General features: G+C 47.6%; 1 protein-coding gene across 5 annotated transcripts in view; it reads right to left on the reverse strand.

Annotated features, from left to right (window-relative positions):
- LOC138262118 (Krueppel-like factor 8) overlaps positions 1-16,077 on the reverse strand; it is a 693,482-nt gene that overhangs the window by 52,794 nt on the left and 624,611 nt on the right. The window contains exon 1 of one of the 5 annotated variants that reach the window (XM_069211884.1): positions 2,351-3,587. The exons of 3 other annotated variants lie outside the window; for them this stretch is intronic. In XM_069211884.1, coding sequence (XP_069067985.1) covers positions 2,351-2,416 — 66 coding nt within the window. In that variant the 5' untranslated portion in view covers positions 2,417-3,587. Of the gene's footprint in view, positions 1-283; positions 350-2,350; positions 3,588-16,077 lie in introns of those variants that run through there. One more of the 5 variants, XM_069211889.1, reaches the window with a different exon arrangement.

The raw sequence follows: 16,077 nt of genomic DNA on the forward strand, positions 1-16,077 counted from the left end.
GGAAAGGTTTGCAGGTATGGATAGCAGTCTCATCTCTGCCCCCCTCCCACACATGTGGACTTCAATATAGCCTCCTGCAGAGGGCTATACCGGTCGTTAAAAGCCCTGACCCTGCGGCTCAGGGTTATTAATGAGGGTAAGGGCCTTTAACAGGTATCCCCCGAGGCAGAAGGGCTATTAGGACCTTCCACCCACTGAGGATAGAATGTTCTAAATGAAAAAGAGAAACAGAAAGGTAAACATAGGAATGCCGGAGATCCGGGCTTTTATCTGCCATTATTACCCCGGGCCTTTCATTCTCTTCAAGGGAGCTCTCAACATTCCAATGTTCTACTTTCAGTTTCTGTGACGTCCTATTGACTCTAAATACTTTGCAGTTGGATCTGCCGGAAAAGAATTGGAACCAGCATTCTTAGACTGCGTACGATCTGTCCCCCATTTAAGGCGAAACAGCTCCGGGCAGCATCACAGAGGCCACAGACTGCTGCAATGATTTCCCGTGCCCAAAGAAGCTGAAATTTAAACACGCCAGATGTGGGCGGGGCAGCCCAATGAATACGTCTGAGAAAAACGTAAATATGCCTTTTTTATACATCGTTTAATGCTGGGGTTGAACTATAATTAAACGCTCCTATTTGCAGGTAAATAAAGGTACTGAGTCAAGGATTCGTCGTGCCTCAGAGCATTTAGTCAAAGTGGGGACGCCGGGATTCGAACCCGTGGCAGTTGTGTCCACAGCCAACAGCTCAGCTTCCAACGGAGGCCGCGGCGGAGGCGAGGAGGACAGATCACGTGGTCACCTGAAGGCGGGAAAAGCAGCAGGAGGTAGCGCGTGCAGTCAGGCGGACTTCACCAACCATATGGGACAAAGCTGCATGTAACGCCTGCGCAGGAGGGGAAAAGGCATCGGGCCTGGCGACTCCATCCCACGCAGAAAATAAGAAAAAAAGCATTTAAATGTTTGTTGTGGAGATCTCAGTGCATCCTTTAACAGAAAGGTTGAATTCAGACATGGCAGGTGCACTAGTTTATAGCTTAGCTCCCAAGTCCATGCAGGCCCATTACCTTTGCAAGAGTAGCGCCTGGTGCGTGCAGCATTATAAAGGCAAAAGTACAAAAGACCACGAACGAATCGCGACATGAATCAGACCAGTATCGTCCACATGTCCTGAATTGTTCCGAAACACTGCCTGTGCCCCAGTGATTCTTAGCAGGGACATCTCTAAGGCGCTATGGATGATCTCACCAACGTTTCGTGAAAACCACTCCCTGTCTCCATAGCTTCTCTGGCGGGAACCCAAGTATCTAATCAGTCGTCCTAGCAGCACTTAATAGCGACATTTTAGCCCATCCCCAGATGTTCCCAATTAAGGTCAGATGTGGGAAATGAGCAACAGGGGGGAACAGCTCTTTGTCCACGATCACACGATTAATTCCAGTGGGACAGTCAACATTACAACTCGGGCTTCCACGGTCTATGATAGGCACTTTATCCACGAACACCGCATAATTTTATTAAGAACACAGGACCTGAATGCTGCATTTCAATAGCCCAATAACACAGTTGACCAGCGCTCGCTGGGTTGGGAGGAGGTCGGGGGTTCAAACTGACAAACCCTGGAAGAGACGTGCGAATGGTGATAAACGTGCTAGTCTAGTGGTTGAAAGCAATTACAGCAGCAATGTGTGCACACTAATAACTACGAGCTCCGCATGCGGTGAAACAGCCCCCCCCCCCCCCGTCTGTCATCATTCGTAGGGACGTAAACTGAGCTCAGATCATTGCGTAACACGGTGACACCTGACGTCAGGAGCGTATTTACCACTTGTGCAACAGATGCAGTGGCACCGGGACACACGTCCCCTGATAAATGCTGAATATTACTACAGCGGCAGAAGTAAAACAGACATTTCCCATCCCTGTACCAGGGTCCATGGCATTCTTGCTACACTACTTATAACGTCCACAGCGTCAAGAAGCAGTAAAGTTGCTATTAAATAGCAGGCGCTTAGTGAAACGCACAGTGTTATGGAAGTATGCTTTGTGCCTGCCCCCAGCAGACTAACAAAGGTACCTCAGTGGCAAGAAACCAGTAGGTTAAAGGGCGCAGTGGGCACACGGGAACAGTATAAAGGAACACGTATTCGAAGCAATCTGCTGCCCTATAATCAGAAAAAGGCACACTCCCGGCTCGCCAACTTGACCACACCGAGTGACCTTGGGCAAAATACTTGGTGTCGCATAGAAAACTGGCTAATCGCCTTATACAAGAAACTCTGCAGTGCACGGAGCCTGCGCCAACAGCAGAGGGTGGGAGAAGGGAGGGGACGCAAAGGTGGAGAAACTTACCCCCCATCCGGCCTCCTGCAACTTTCTTCCGAAGTAGACGGCGCTCATCCCATCGATGGAGAGCATGCTAGGGGGTGCGCCTGCGGGCAGCGGACAGCCACGGCCTCCTTCTGTCGCGGGGGTCGGACTCCAGCCGAGGGGGTCTCAAGAAGATCATACACAGGGTGTCTCTCCTGGAGGCTGAGGTGCGGGTGGGCTCTCGTCCCTTTCCTCCCAGGGGCCACAGACCCGTCCTTATCTCTCCGGTTAAATTCCACCTAGAAGGGTGCCGAGAGCTTCGACAGGGGCAAGTGATGGAAATTGTCACGACCCACTTGGTCAAAACATCCTGCAGTATTTTTCACCTGGGCAGGGGAAGCATATGTCACAATGTATAGGAAATGTATGGCGATGCCAGGAGACCCCCCGCTGGGAGCCTCTTTCCACCCGAGGCTGGGTATCCGGCAGAGACGGGGGCTGTCCCTTCTCCTCCTGCCACGGGGCTATCTGGGTACCAGGATGCGCCGATGCCCCTCTCGTCTGTGCCAAGCCGGGGTAAAGGACCTCTCTTCCCTGGTTCTGGCTTCAGCTCCCCGGCTGGACACCGCAATGGGCTCTTCCTGCTTCTGGCAGGCAGCTCCCTGCCTCCCCGAGGTGTCAATAGAAGAAGCGGCTCCACCCTGGCCCGGCCCTAGGGTGGGGCTCCTTAAAGGGGCGGTGCCTAGTGCCGCATCGGCGAGGCGCTGGGGGAGGGGGCGTGGTCCTGATGCTGCTGCGGCAGGGAGGGGCCGGGTCGGCTGACAGGTCTCCAGGTGCCAGGCCCCTCCCTTCCACTCTTTTCTGTCCTTTCCAGGGCGGGAGGGGGGTTGGCCAGGCCCTTTTGTGGAGGTGGGGGATGGGGTGTGGCGGAGGGGGTGTGGTGGGTGGGGTGAAGAGGCGGTCCCTGGCTTACAGATTTAGGAGGGAGGGCGAGTGACTGCGATGGGCAAGGCACCGTGTTCTCCATGGCAACCGAGAGTGACACCAGCAGGGGCAGGGAGGGGGTGGAGGGAGGGGCAGGAGGAGAGGTGAGGAGTGGGTGGGGGGTGGGAGGAATGTCCAGACAAAGGGGAAAGGGTGAGATGAGGGAGAAGGAGTGAGGTGAGAAAGGAAAGATAATGTAGGGGGGGGGGAGGCGTGGAATGAGACTGGGGAGTGGAGGGACAGAGGGGGTGAGTGGGGAGCAGGAGACCGAGGACAAAGGAAAAGGAGTTTGATCAGAAGGGTAGAGGAATGAGGTGGGGGTGGATTAAGAGGTGAGCGTGGGAGAATGGGGGGTACAGAGTGTGGGGGGAAGGGAGGAGATGTCTTTCAGAAGTGAGTGAGTTAAACCCTGCTGGAAGGGGGGTGAGCTGAGGTGTGAGGCGGGAAGGGGAGAAACGGATGAGCGACTAGTGGGGTGGTGTAAGGGCTCCGGATGGTGCAGAGGAGTGAATGGGAGAGTAAAATGAAAAGGAGTAAACATAAAAGCAAGAGACAATGAGACAAAGGCGAGAAGGGTAAAGGTGACAAGGGGTGAAAGTCGGGGGGGTGGATAGAGGGGAGAGAGATGGGGACGCGGGTGGGGTTTAGGCGACAGACAGGAGGACCGGGCTTGCATTTGATGATTTTGGGCAGAAGAGAGAGAGAGAAGGAGTAACGTGGGAAGATGGTAAAGGCAGGGAATAATTCAGATGAGATAGATGGAGAAAGGGATGATGGGAGAGAGAGATGGAGGAAGTAGTGACGTCAGATGAAAGAGATGAGGGAAGGACTAAGGCGGGAAGCTGATGGGGAGAAAGCCAGGTGAGAGTGATGGAGAACGTAGTGAAGCGAGAAGAAAAAGATGTAAACACAAGGGAGCAAGAGACGGGGAAAGGTGCAAGGAGAAGGGGAGGAGATGGAGAAACGAGGGGGGTGAAAGTGGAGAGAGGTGGAAAAAGGTGAGGTTGGTGCGGAGAGAGATGGATAAAAAGGTAGAGTGAGAAGAGAGAAAGGCGGAGAAATGAACAAGTTAACAATTAGGTAGATGGGGGGACAAGAATGAAGTAAAGTGAGGGAAAAAGGGGGCGGGGGATATCATCAGGGCCACTGGAGTTACGCGGTGGTAAAGGTCCAAATTATGCCGCAGGCTTGACTAAACTGTCAAGAAAAAGCAAATTATTCTGTAGCAGTAGTTTGTCACTTCAACGCACATTAACCGAGTCTGGGCAAAAGTGTCACCTCGGTTCCAGTTTAACTGACTACAGCAATGAGCAACTGAGAGGTGCTCAGTTAACCTTTGCATGGTCGAAGTAACTGTTCTGTTTAGTGACCTCAAAGCCACTGAGCTAGAAACATTTTGTTGGTTGGAATCTGAAAATGATGCAGCCGATGGTGAATTATGTGGCAGTGCAATGGATCCATAACTATGTGGAAAACGCTGCGGCTGTAAAGGTGCGTGATTTCAGGGCCCTGGCTATAATGAGAGCAGTAAGTGAGAACACGGGAACGAGATCCGGTGAGACATGTAGACAGGAGTGCAAAGGTGCCAGGAAAAAGGGTGATTTGAGAAGAAACAAGACGGGTGAAAGGGGTCAGAAGAGAAGAGCGGATCTGAAAAGGGGGGGTCAACGAATAAAAAAAAAAACACTATAACCAGTCATGCAGGTAGGATGTTCTTTCATGTTTCTCACCAATCACCAACCGGATATGATCCAAGACAATTCTGCACCTAAGCACTGTGATATCCAAGAAGTGAAAACCATAAGTTTATATTGGCTCATTTACACTTAGTTTATCATCCTGGCAAGAATGAGCATACAAATTGTGAATGGAAGCTTCAAACAGTATTCTAGGCAGCTGGTTGTGTAACCAGCACATTGACCTCCTATGGTTTGGTACCATATTCTTCTCTCATTTCCTCGTCCACCTACCCCTCAGGCCACAGAGTGGTACCCAAGCTCCGTCTAGACCCACACTTCTATGCTCTGGTAGTTCCACTCTGCCTTTTCCACAGCACTCAGTTCATCTGCTCAGCTTGACATCAGAAATCCACCAGCTGAAGAGGCCTGTAGGATGGGGCTAGCATCTGGTCACTGTTGAAATGGAGCACTCAGGTCCACTTTTTCTGCCTCAGCAGAGCAGGGCCCATCCTCACCAATATCAAAACAGTGTACAAACTAGACGAGTGGCACAAAGAAAATATGGGTAAACCCCTGGATTGTAGCCAAAACCAGAAGAGGTTCGACTTGATGAATCTAATTGGGTGTTCAGGAGATCCGTTTGTCCATGATCACAGAGATCTCCCTTCCTCAACAATACAGCAAAGATCTGCCATGTGCTGCCAACCACCCAACCAGAAGAGAAGGTCCCCAACAGAAAAATATGAAAACTGTGGAAGAGTGGTCAAAGAGAGAAGGGGCATCAAAACGAAGAGCGCTGCCACCCTAGGAGGGACACATTTAGAGGGGACACCCACCACACAGGGAAGAGCTGCCATTCCAGAATGCAGAGGTCAACCTGGACAGTTCTGCCAAAAGAGGTGACCAAAGCGGTCTACCACCAACGAGGCCACCAAACAAATATATGTTGTACGTAAAAGAGAATACCGTTTAATTGGCGTTCCATTGGCTCTGGTCTTGGATTTATATTTTTTAACAGGATTGTTTCAGGGGTAGGACAATTCCATATTTTTAAAATATTTCAACCCCGTTTCTCGGTCAGTGTAGCTTTTCTCAGTTTATTCTTCTGGTTTTGCCCTTGCACTTCTGGTGATTTTAGATCTCAAAAAGAAAAATCATGCATTTTTTAGCATATTAGTAGCGGCTCAGAGGAGCATGAAAGTGCGAACCACCAAATCTTCCACTTGTTTTGAAAACATACACAAACAATGGTGAGCATGTGCACTTACATCAAAACAACATAATTTCACATAAACACAACAGCCTGTAAAAGTAAATAGAAACACTTGTAACAAACCTTTGTAGAAGGAATGAACAAACGTGGCTCAGCCACAAAAGCAGCAGTGCACCAAATCAAAAGTAAAAAAAACAGGCACTGGCAAAGCCAATAGGTCTCCCCTATACAAGAGCTATTGGCTTTGGCAACGTGTATTGCCATGTTGGTCACCAGTGTGGTTGCTGCTCAGCATGGCTAAAAGTTAGTGGTGTGGAGTATCACGGTGGAGTGGGTCAGTAGAGTGTCGTAGAGTGGATTTGTTAGAATGTCGTAAAGTGGAGTATGAGGAGTAGAGTGTCGTAAGGTTGAGAGGAGGGGAGTAGAGTTCAGAGGCAGACAGTGTCATAGAGGAAAGTGGGGTGGAATAGGGTGGAGAGGATTTGGGTGGTTTGGAGTAAAGTGGGGTGGATTGGGGTTAAGTGGGGTGGACGGAGTGGAGTGGATTGAGTGGAGTGGGGTGGATTGATGTTGAGTGGATAGGATTGGAATGGTGTGGACTGAAATGGGATGAAGTGGATGGGATTGGGGTGTATTCAAGTGGGGTGTATTAGATTGGATTGGAGTGGGTGGGTTTGGATTTAAGTGATATGGGTGGGGTTGTTTAGGGTGGTGTGGATTGGAGTGGTGTGGATTAGACTGCACAAGAGCGAGATGGATTGGATTGGAGTTGGGTGGACTGGATTCAATGGAGTGAGGTGGACTGGTCTGAAGTGGGGTGGATGGGAGTGGGGTGGATTGGAGTGGGGTGGACCGGATTGGAGTATGGTGGATTGGAGTGGGGTGGGCTGGATGGAGTGGAATGGGATGGACTGGATTGCGTTAGAGTGGATGAATTGGAGTAGATTGGGGTAGAATGGAATGGGGGTGTGGATTGGAGTAAGGTAGTTTGGATTGTACTGGGTGGATTGATATGGGATGGGGTGTGTTGCATTGGACTGGGGTGGACTGGAGTGGATTGGAGAGGGTGGACAGCATTGGGGCGTTGATTGGAGTGTGGTGGATGAATTGGAGTGGGGTGGACAGAACTGGGATACGGTAGGGTGGATGGGGTGGGGTGGACTGGTGTGGGCGGACTATAGTGGGGTAGGCTGGCTGGATTGGAGTGCAGGGGCCTGAACCGGGATGGGGTGGGCAAGATCAGGGTAGAGAGGGGTGGATTGGAGTGGGGTGGATTGGATTGAAATCAGGTGGGGTGGACTGGATTAGGGTGGAGTGGATTGGGGTGGGTTTGATTTGGGTGGGGTGGATTGGATTGGGGTGGGTGGAATGGAGTGGACTGGGGTGGATTGCATTGAGGTGAGGAGGATTGGTTTGGGGTGTATCAAATTGGGGTGGTGTAGAGTGAAGTGGGGTGAATTAGGGTGGAGTGGATTGAGTGTGGTGGATTGGATGGGGTGGGTGGACTGAATTGGTGTGGGGTGGATTGGTTTGGGTGGTGTGGATTGGGTTGGGGTGGATTGGAGTGGGTTGGGGTGTATAGGACTGGACTGAGGTAGACTGGATTGGAGTGGGTTGGATTGGATTGGTGTGGTGTGGGGTGGATTGGTGAGGGGTAAATTGATTGGAAAGAGGTGGGATGGGCTAGGGTGGTGTGGGTGGATTGGAGTGAAGTGGATTGGGTTGGAGTAGGATTGGCTTGATTGGAGTGGGAAGGGCTGGAGTGGGGTGGGTTGGATTGGAGTAGGGTGGGTTGGATTGGGATGGATTCGATTGTGGTGGAATGTATTGGAGTGGGGTGGATCAGACTGGAGTGGGGTGGATCGGAAAGCAGTAGGGTGGATCGGACTGAAGTAGAGTGGATTGGATTGGGGTGGATTGGATTGTAGTGGGGTGGACTGGATTGGGGTGAGGTGTATTGGACTGGAGTGGGCTAGATTGGACTGCGCTGGATTGGGATGGGATGGATTGAAGTGGGGTGGGCTGGACTGGTGTAGGGTGGACTGGATTGGTGTGGAGTGGAATGTGGAGGACTGGAGTGTGGTGAATTGGGTTTGAGTGGGGTGGATTGGGGTGAGGTGGAATGGGGCAGATTGTTTTGGAATGGAGTAGGATGTTTGTGATTGGAGTGGGGCATGGTGGAGTGGTGCAGGTTGGAGTGGGGCAGGTTGTTTTGAATTAAAGTGGGGCAGATTGAAATTGATTTGAGGGTGGCAATTTGTTTTGGATTGAAAATGGCAGATTGTTTTGCATTGGAATGGGGAAGATTGTTTAGGACTGGAGAGGGGCAGATTGTTTTGGATTGGAATGGGGCAGATTGGAGTGGGCGGATTAAAGTGGGAGTGAAAGGGAGAGACTAGGCACTGCAGCCGGTGTGATGGAGAGAGGCCAGACACTGCAGCAAGAGTGATGAGGAGAGACCAGGTACTCCAGATAGAGTGAAGGGGAGAGGCCAGGCACTCCAGATAGAGTGAAGGGGAGAGGCCAGGCACTGCAGCCAGAGTGAAGGGGAGAGGCCAGGCACTGCAGCTAGAGTGATGAGCAGGGACCAGGTACTGCAACCAGAGTGAAGGGGAGAGGCTAGGCACCGCAGCAGGAGTGATGGGGAGGGGCCAGCCACTCCAGCTGTAAGTGACAAGGAGAGGCCAGGCACTGCAGCCAGAGTGAAAGGGAGAGACTAGGCACTGCAGCTACAGTGATGAGGAGAGACCAGGCACTGAAGCCAGAGTGAAGGAGAGAGGACAGGCACTGCAGCTACAGTGAGGAGGAAAGACCAGGGACTTCAGCCAGAGTGAAGGTGAGAAGGCAGGCACCTCAGTCATAATGCTAGGAGACAGACCAGGCACTGCAGCCAGGTTAATGGGAGGGAATCCAGACTCCGCAGTCAGAGTGGTGCGAGAGGCGGTAGGATCTGGTGTTGTAAGTTCACTGTGACTAGGCCAGTGATGACAGTTTTTGGATGTGGCATATTTAGTTTGTCAAACCAAATGTTTAGGTTGCCTAGAATGTATAGGTTGGAGTATATTGTTACAAGGTTTGAAAGTGTGTCTGGGAATGTTGCATTGATAGGTGGTGGCCTGTAAAGGAGAGGAAGTTATAGAAGGAAGTTGTGTGGGGTTGTATCTGATTATGAAGACCTCATAACAATGTAACAATAGGCGTCGGTTCACCAAAATGCCGGGGCTACCGAAAGTGACGTTGCATACATTATAACTGTAATAACATCACAGAGAGTGACATCATTTGACCCTTGATCCAAATTTATTTTCAGGAAGACGTCCCATGACCCAACCATCACAGTATATTACACTCCCCACAGACATTCTTAGTCAATCTCACTCCTTCACTCACTCTTAATTTCACTCCTATTCACTCACACCAACACTAAGGCCCAGGTTTACTAACACTTGGTACAAGGTTTGCACCACCTTTGTGATTCAAATCTTGTGCAAAGTGTTAGAGTGGGATTTAAAATCCAATGCAAATCCTGATTTGGGTGGAATAATGTCCCAAAGTAACCCAAGATTGTGCTGTGCACTGTCTCACGTTATTTTGCATCAAGTGAGCGTTCCATGGAAGGTGCACGGGTGTTCCGATAAAACCCTGTTGGTTCTCATCCACATCCCTGTTTACAAACACTGGCGGAATCTACACCAAAATCTTATGACTGCTCAGGACAGGCATTTGCACAGTACACATACAAAGTGAGAATAGTTTTTGTACTGGACTTTACCCGTTTTACAGCAAAACCTATTCTGCAGAGAAGGCACTATGGAGCAAGGGTGTGTGTGCTGGCACTTGGCTGCCCATGTGCATCAGCGCACAGGGAGAGAAACAATGCACCTCTTAGTAGATATGGAGATTTTTCACTCCCTCTGCTGCAAAACAGCACATCATCTTTTGTGCTGGGCTGCCTTCCATCAAAGAATAGAACATTTGGGCCCCAATTTCACACAGTCTCACCTATTACGTGTAACTGACTCTCACTCACACACATGCTTACACATGTAGACATAGCTCACACATACACTCCCTCAAGCGCAAGCACACACACCCTATACATTTAAACATATTTTTACTTACTACAGCTGCCACAAAAAGTGCAGTCACAGCTAAGTATGCTCCATGTTTTATTACACTAATAGTGAATAATAGAATAATAATAATAAAGTAAAATATGCTGAAAATATGGAACGCGGAGCCGCCCCTGTCATCTTGGCACTGAGTTTGCCACCTCTGGGGCCGGGGGTTCCAAAGCCAGTCCCAGGAGTCTCAAGGGGAAAGACAGGGGTCACAGCTGCGACCCCTAAATGATGTCCATGCTCACAACCCTGAATGGAAACATCTCTGCTTTGGGGAGATTTATTGTTTGCTTGAATATAGCAGCTAGTCCACCTCCTCTTTTGCCTATACAACTCTTTTGCCTATACAACTCCGTGGCCTGGAGGGACGGCTTCATGCAATGCTGGAGCCAGGACGTCTCCCAACCATGATTCAGTTATGAAGATTATGTCAGGTTGTGTGTCAATGAGTAGGTCGTAGATGTGGTGCTTGTTTTTAGAGAGTGATCAAGCATTTATTAGCAGGTTGTTAAGAAATTGTTTTGCTTGTGGTGTGACTTTGTTTTGTAGAAGAGTGAACTGTATTTTTTTTAACTCGTAGCATGTGTTGCATTAGTGCTCGTATTAGCTGTACGAGGATAGCCACAGTGCTGTTTTTCTACATCGTATTCCTTGTCCTGCAGGCTTAGAAGCCATTTTGAATGGTCTGAGTGTGTAGGAGATGGAGATGGTGGTAGAGAGTGAGTTGGTGAGCTGTGTTGTTTTTTGTAGAGTAGCCTTGTTGTGTAATATACATAGAGATGTGAAGTTGTGAAGTGGCGTGTTGTTTATTTTATTTGTGTCTGTTTACGGTGGAACATATATTGGTTAGGGCTGGTGGTGGAGCATGTGGGTCATGTTTTAAGGCTCTAAATTGTGCAATGGTTGACAGCCAAGTGAATGTGAGGTGTTGTGTTGGCGTATTTGTGTTAGGCGTTGTTGAAGAGAGAAATTCTGGAAGTAAAATTGTTTAGGATGTGCATTATTTGTGTAGTCAGGAGGGTGGGAATATGTTTCTAATTTGTGATGGAATGTATTATGAAACTGTAAGTTTGTGAGATTTTGATGTGATAATGTATGTTTTGTTTTTGATGTGATGGAGATGCCGTGTGACCTGTTGTTAGCGAGTGGTGCAATGAAGATGTCTAGTAGGGTTGGGCTGAGCAATGAACCTTTGGGGACTCCACAGATCAGATTCGTAGTAGTCTGACTTCCAGTGTTCTTCCTACGAGGAAGGATCTTATGCAGTTGAGGGCCAGTCCTTGGGTGCCCCTGTCCTGCAGTCTTATGACCAGTGTGTGGTGGTAGACTGTATTGAAGGGGCAGAAAGACAGAGTAGGATAAAGGTTGTGGTTTCTCCACGGTCTAGTATTGTGCAGATGTCCTCTTTGGCCGCGGTCACTAGGTTGTGGAGGTCGAGGTAGCTGGTGAGTCGTTTGTTGAAGGCTTTCTCCATCACTCTGACTGGGTATGCGAGCAGAGAGATGGGTCGGAATTTGCTCAGTTCTCTGGGGTCAGCCGATGGATTTTTGAGGAGGAATGCTGCTGCATATTTCCAGGCTTCTGGGAATATAGTGGAGTTGATTGTGGTGTTGATGTGGGTGAGGATGTTGCTGATTGGTGGTCCTCCCATGCTGTAGATGCGGTAGGAGCATGGGTCTGTTGGAGATCCTGATTGTACCCTTTTAATAATACATGTGGTGTTTTCTTCGGAGAGTGTTTTCCATACAGGCATATGTTTATCTTGATTGGTGGTCAGGTTGGCGATGAGATCTGTGGTGTCTGATTGTTGTTAAAAGGTTGCTATAGCTCTTTTCTATTTTTCTGTGCAAGAATTTTAGTCCTCAATGTCCATTGTTTCACTACTACTCCTGATATGAGCAGAGTCAGAGAAAAGCCGTAGACAAATGGTGTTGGCAAACAGATCAAAAGGGAATCCCCTGAGGAGATCACCTCTGGAGCCCTAAATGTGAAGTCTCAGAATGTTTTAGTTTGTGCTGAGGCAAATAGTCCTAAGGATGGAGTACCCCATTCTGATACAATTTATTCTACATCTTTGTCGTTCTCAACCCACTAATGGCCTTCCATGTGAGGTTGGTTGAGAACTCCGCTTCTGAATTCTGTACGCCACGTATGTATCTAATCAGCAACAGACTTCAGACAAGGGGCCAATGTAACATGGTTTGTCCTGGCAGAGATAATTTTATTGATCGTTTTTCTCCTTGTTTACTGGTATAGTGCCTTGAGGTGGTATTGTCTGGGTTGTTTATAGCACGCGTTATGTTGTTTGTATGTGTCAGATGTGCTAGGAAGGGCCCCAGGGGCAGGGACTTTTCCCAATTTTGGCTTTGTTGATACCTTTATTGTTATGTTTGCGAAGATTGGGATATGCTTGTGTCTAAACTCAATATGGCCTGTGACAGGTGTGTGTGTGTGTGTGTGTGTGTGTGTGCACGCGCATGTGTGCTCTGTGGTCAACTCCCATTGTTCCCAAAGATAATCCATTGTTCACAAACATTTACAGACATACACACCACTGGCCCATGTGCACTGGACACTTGATTATTTTCTGAATGATTTAACAAGGGCTGGACGAAAATTCGTCAGATCATAAAAAGTCCCTGAATGACGCAAGCACCTGCAATATTTGGTCAACCTTGGTACTACAGTTCTGAGTTACTGCAGACAAAATTCTGCTTTGGCAAATCCCACGTTAAATAAAATATATGTTTTCAGATCTGTTTTATATCTTTAGATCTATTGTCCTCCCTGAACCACACCAAAGGATTGAATTTGGTTGGATCTTCCACAAGATTTCGTTCACTTCCTCCAAGGTGGACCAAAGTTGTTAAGAATGCAACTTAGAATGGGAGTAAGTTGCCAACCTTAACTGGCATGACTGTGCCTTTTTAATAAACTGGCACTGCTACCTGACTCACTGGTACTTTTCTGTTTGACTTTGAAAGGAAGGGCAGCTGATTCAGCCCTCCCTCGCCTGCGACCTGAACATTTAATTTCTACATCAAATGTATTAACCCTCTGAGCTGCCATTTCAGCTGTAGCTGAGCTGAGCAATCCCGCTGCCTTGAGTAAGGGTTTGATCATTTCATTTTCTTAAATTATGTGCTTGGTGGCATCTCCAATTCAAGGATATTTTGTGTCCATAGACTTTTTTGAGAACCTGGGCCATTCATTGCTAACACCCATGTCACTCATCTCTTTATACCAAAACCTGCCAGTAGCGGTAATACCTGGGCAAGAAATTAATTGTCCCGTGCTGCAAATCGACATTGAAAAACTTACAACTTTATGTGGTCATATTGGAGGCGCATTGAAGCTACGCTTTAAATACAAGTTCTGTCAAAGAACTGTTCGTTTTCGTCCTCTTCCCAATACTTGACCAACTACCTGGCACTAAGAAAATATGTTATATGTTCCCCACTTTGGCATGTGAGTACTCAGAGCAAAGGTTACCCAGTGACAAAGTGTTATCAGGAACAACAAATTCTCTGTCCTACCTCTTTGTTTGCCATCTTTAAATTGTGTCTCTCTCACAAGTTATGCCAACAGAAATAGAGATAAAATCTCCCTAATAGGTTCTTAAAATATCCTCTGGTAAATTTACCAATCGTTGACTGCAACACACACTCATTATTGTTACATCTTTCTGTTTATTTTAAGACTATTGCATTTCTTTTCACTTGTTAATTTTCCTGGTACCACTCACTTGTTATGTGGAATCTACCACACGGCCAAAACTGTATGGCTACAAAAGACATTGTGGACTTATCAAGAACTTAGAGGTGCTTACAGCCCACCTATTGCTATCCATTGTTTGGGTTTATTGTCACTCATTTGCTTGATCCTTATTTGACAGTTTCCTTTGTCAATCTTTTATTTATCCCTCCCCTGAAGCACAGTCTCTTTACCATCCTCTTGACTGGCTGTATTGTGTCCTTATGCTACATGCTTTTAGAGAACAACTTTTTTTTGGATAGGCACTTTTTAAGATTGCATGTGTTTTCCTCCTATCTCCCTTTTGTGTTTCTCTCCCCACCATTCTTTGTCTATTCTTTTCCTCACGGCTGTTTCGTATCTTCGGTCCATCGCCCCCGGGCTTGTTGTTGGTTTCTCCCAGGGCGCTTCTCCCCCAATGTTGCTGTCTCACTCAAGTGATTCTCCGACCCCTTGTGGCACTCTCCCTCATGCTACTCACCCACTCCCCATCTGCTTCTCTATTGCCCCCACACTTCTGCCGTTCTTTTTTGATTTTTACACATGCACACTTTTTTGCTGAGTCAGGAAATTGCTGGCAGCCTTCCACAAAAGCACTTTTGCACGCTCACAACTAATTTTTTTACTGACAGATCTAAATGGTACCAGACATTGTAGATCAGTCAACAAAAAATTAAATAAGATGGTGCCCATGCCATTATGCAGACATGCGTATATGTGGTGACGCCTGCAGGTGCCTACAGAATGCTGTGACCACCAACAGCAACAGACTTTACAGACTGTTTTTTTTTTGCTAGACTAAACAGCATTAGCAAAAAGCGCTGCATTTTAATTACACTGTTTGGTATCGCCAAAAACCTTATCAAACCCAGTAGGTCCCAAAAGGCAAGACCCATTGGCTTTGCCAATGCTTGTTTCTCTCTGCCTCCCTCCTTTCTTTTTTGAGTCTGGATTGACAGTGCAATAGTCACAAACCTTATATGATCAACCAAAAAAGAGCTTTACATAGCACTACTGGATGTCTGTTTAGGCTTTGAACAAATGTTCATACCTTTGAGTATAGATTTTGATTGTGCCGACTTGATTGGACAGAAGTTGTGTGCTTCAGCAGAGTGTTCTGATTTGCACTTATTGCCTTGTGATATTTATGCTCATTACAGCAGGACTGAGTTGGCCATGGGGACAAGCCACTGATCAAGGCTACAGGCATTTTCTGTTTATAATTAAATGTTGCAACAAAGGCAGTAGACCTGACGTATGTAATGGGAAAGCATCTGTTGCCGCCAGTGGGGCTTTAAGACAGGACTGGCAGGCCAAAACGTAAAGACTGGTATTTTGTTACAGAGAATCTCACAGATTAGCATTAGCGTGGGTTTTGCTGTTAATTCCTCCCACCAGTGACACACCCTCAGTATAGAAGATTTGTACCTTTGAGAAACATTGTTTTGCCATTTTAGGAAGGGTTTTATATTGTTTTAGCAACACCACAAAATAAAATGATGACCGGAGAGTTAAAACTTTTCAAACTTTCAAACACTGTCTGGGTTTAACCATCTTTATTTTGCTCGCCACGTCACCCCAGTTTGGACGCAGCCATATTCAAATCAGTCTTGACCCTGCTCCCCATGGCAACAGTCCAGCCCAACAGGCCAGGTCCTCCCTTGACTGGAAATAGGCATCCTGGGACCAGTTTCGGGGTATCACCCACATTCCGTCCATCATCTGTTCTTTTTGCTTTTGTATATTGTTTTGCCAACTCTAATTGTGTACATATCTATAATTTTATGAATGTGTACCATTAATTGCCTTGTGAGAACGTTTTATCGGAAGGCCCTGGACCCGAGTTGGTTATAAAGACATGCCAGGGATAAAGACTAAAGGCCTGATTTGTTCATTCGAAAACGTTATGTTAGAGGCTGTAAGTCTAATCTTTTAATTATGAAAATATATGACTAAAACTGTAGGCCTGACTTATGTATAGTGAAATCACATGTTAAAACGAATAGCTCCTTAATGGTG

Source organism: Pleurodeles waltl, chromosome 10 (genome assembly GCF_031143425.1).
Source record: "Pleurodeles waltl isolate 20211129_DDA chromosome 10, aPleWal1.hap1.20221129, whole genome shotgun sequence".
Lineage (NCBI taxonomy): Eukaryota > Metazoa > Chordata > Amphibia > Caudata > Salamandridae > Pleurodeles > Pleurodeles waltl.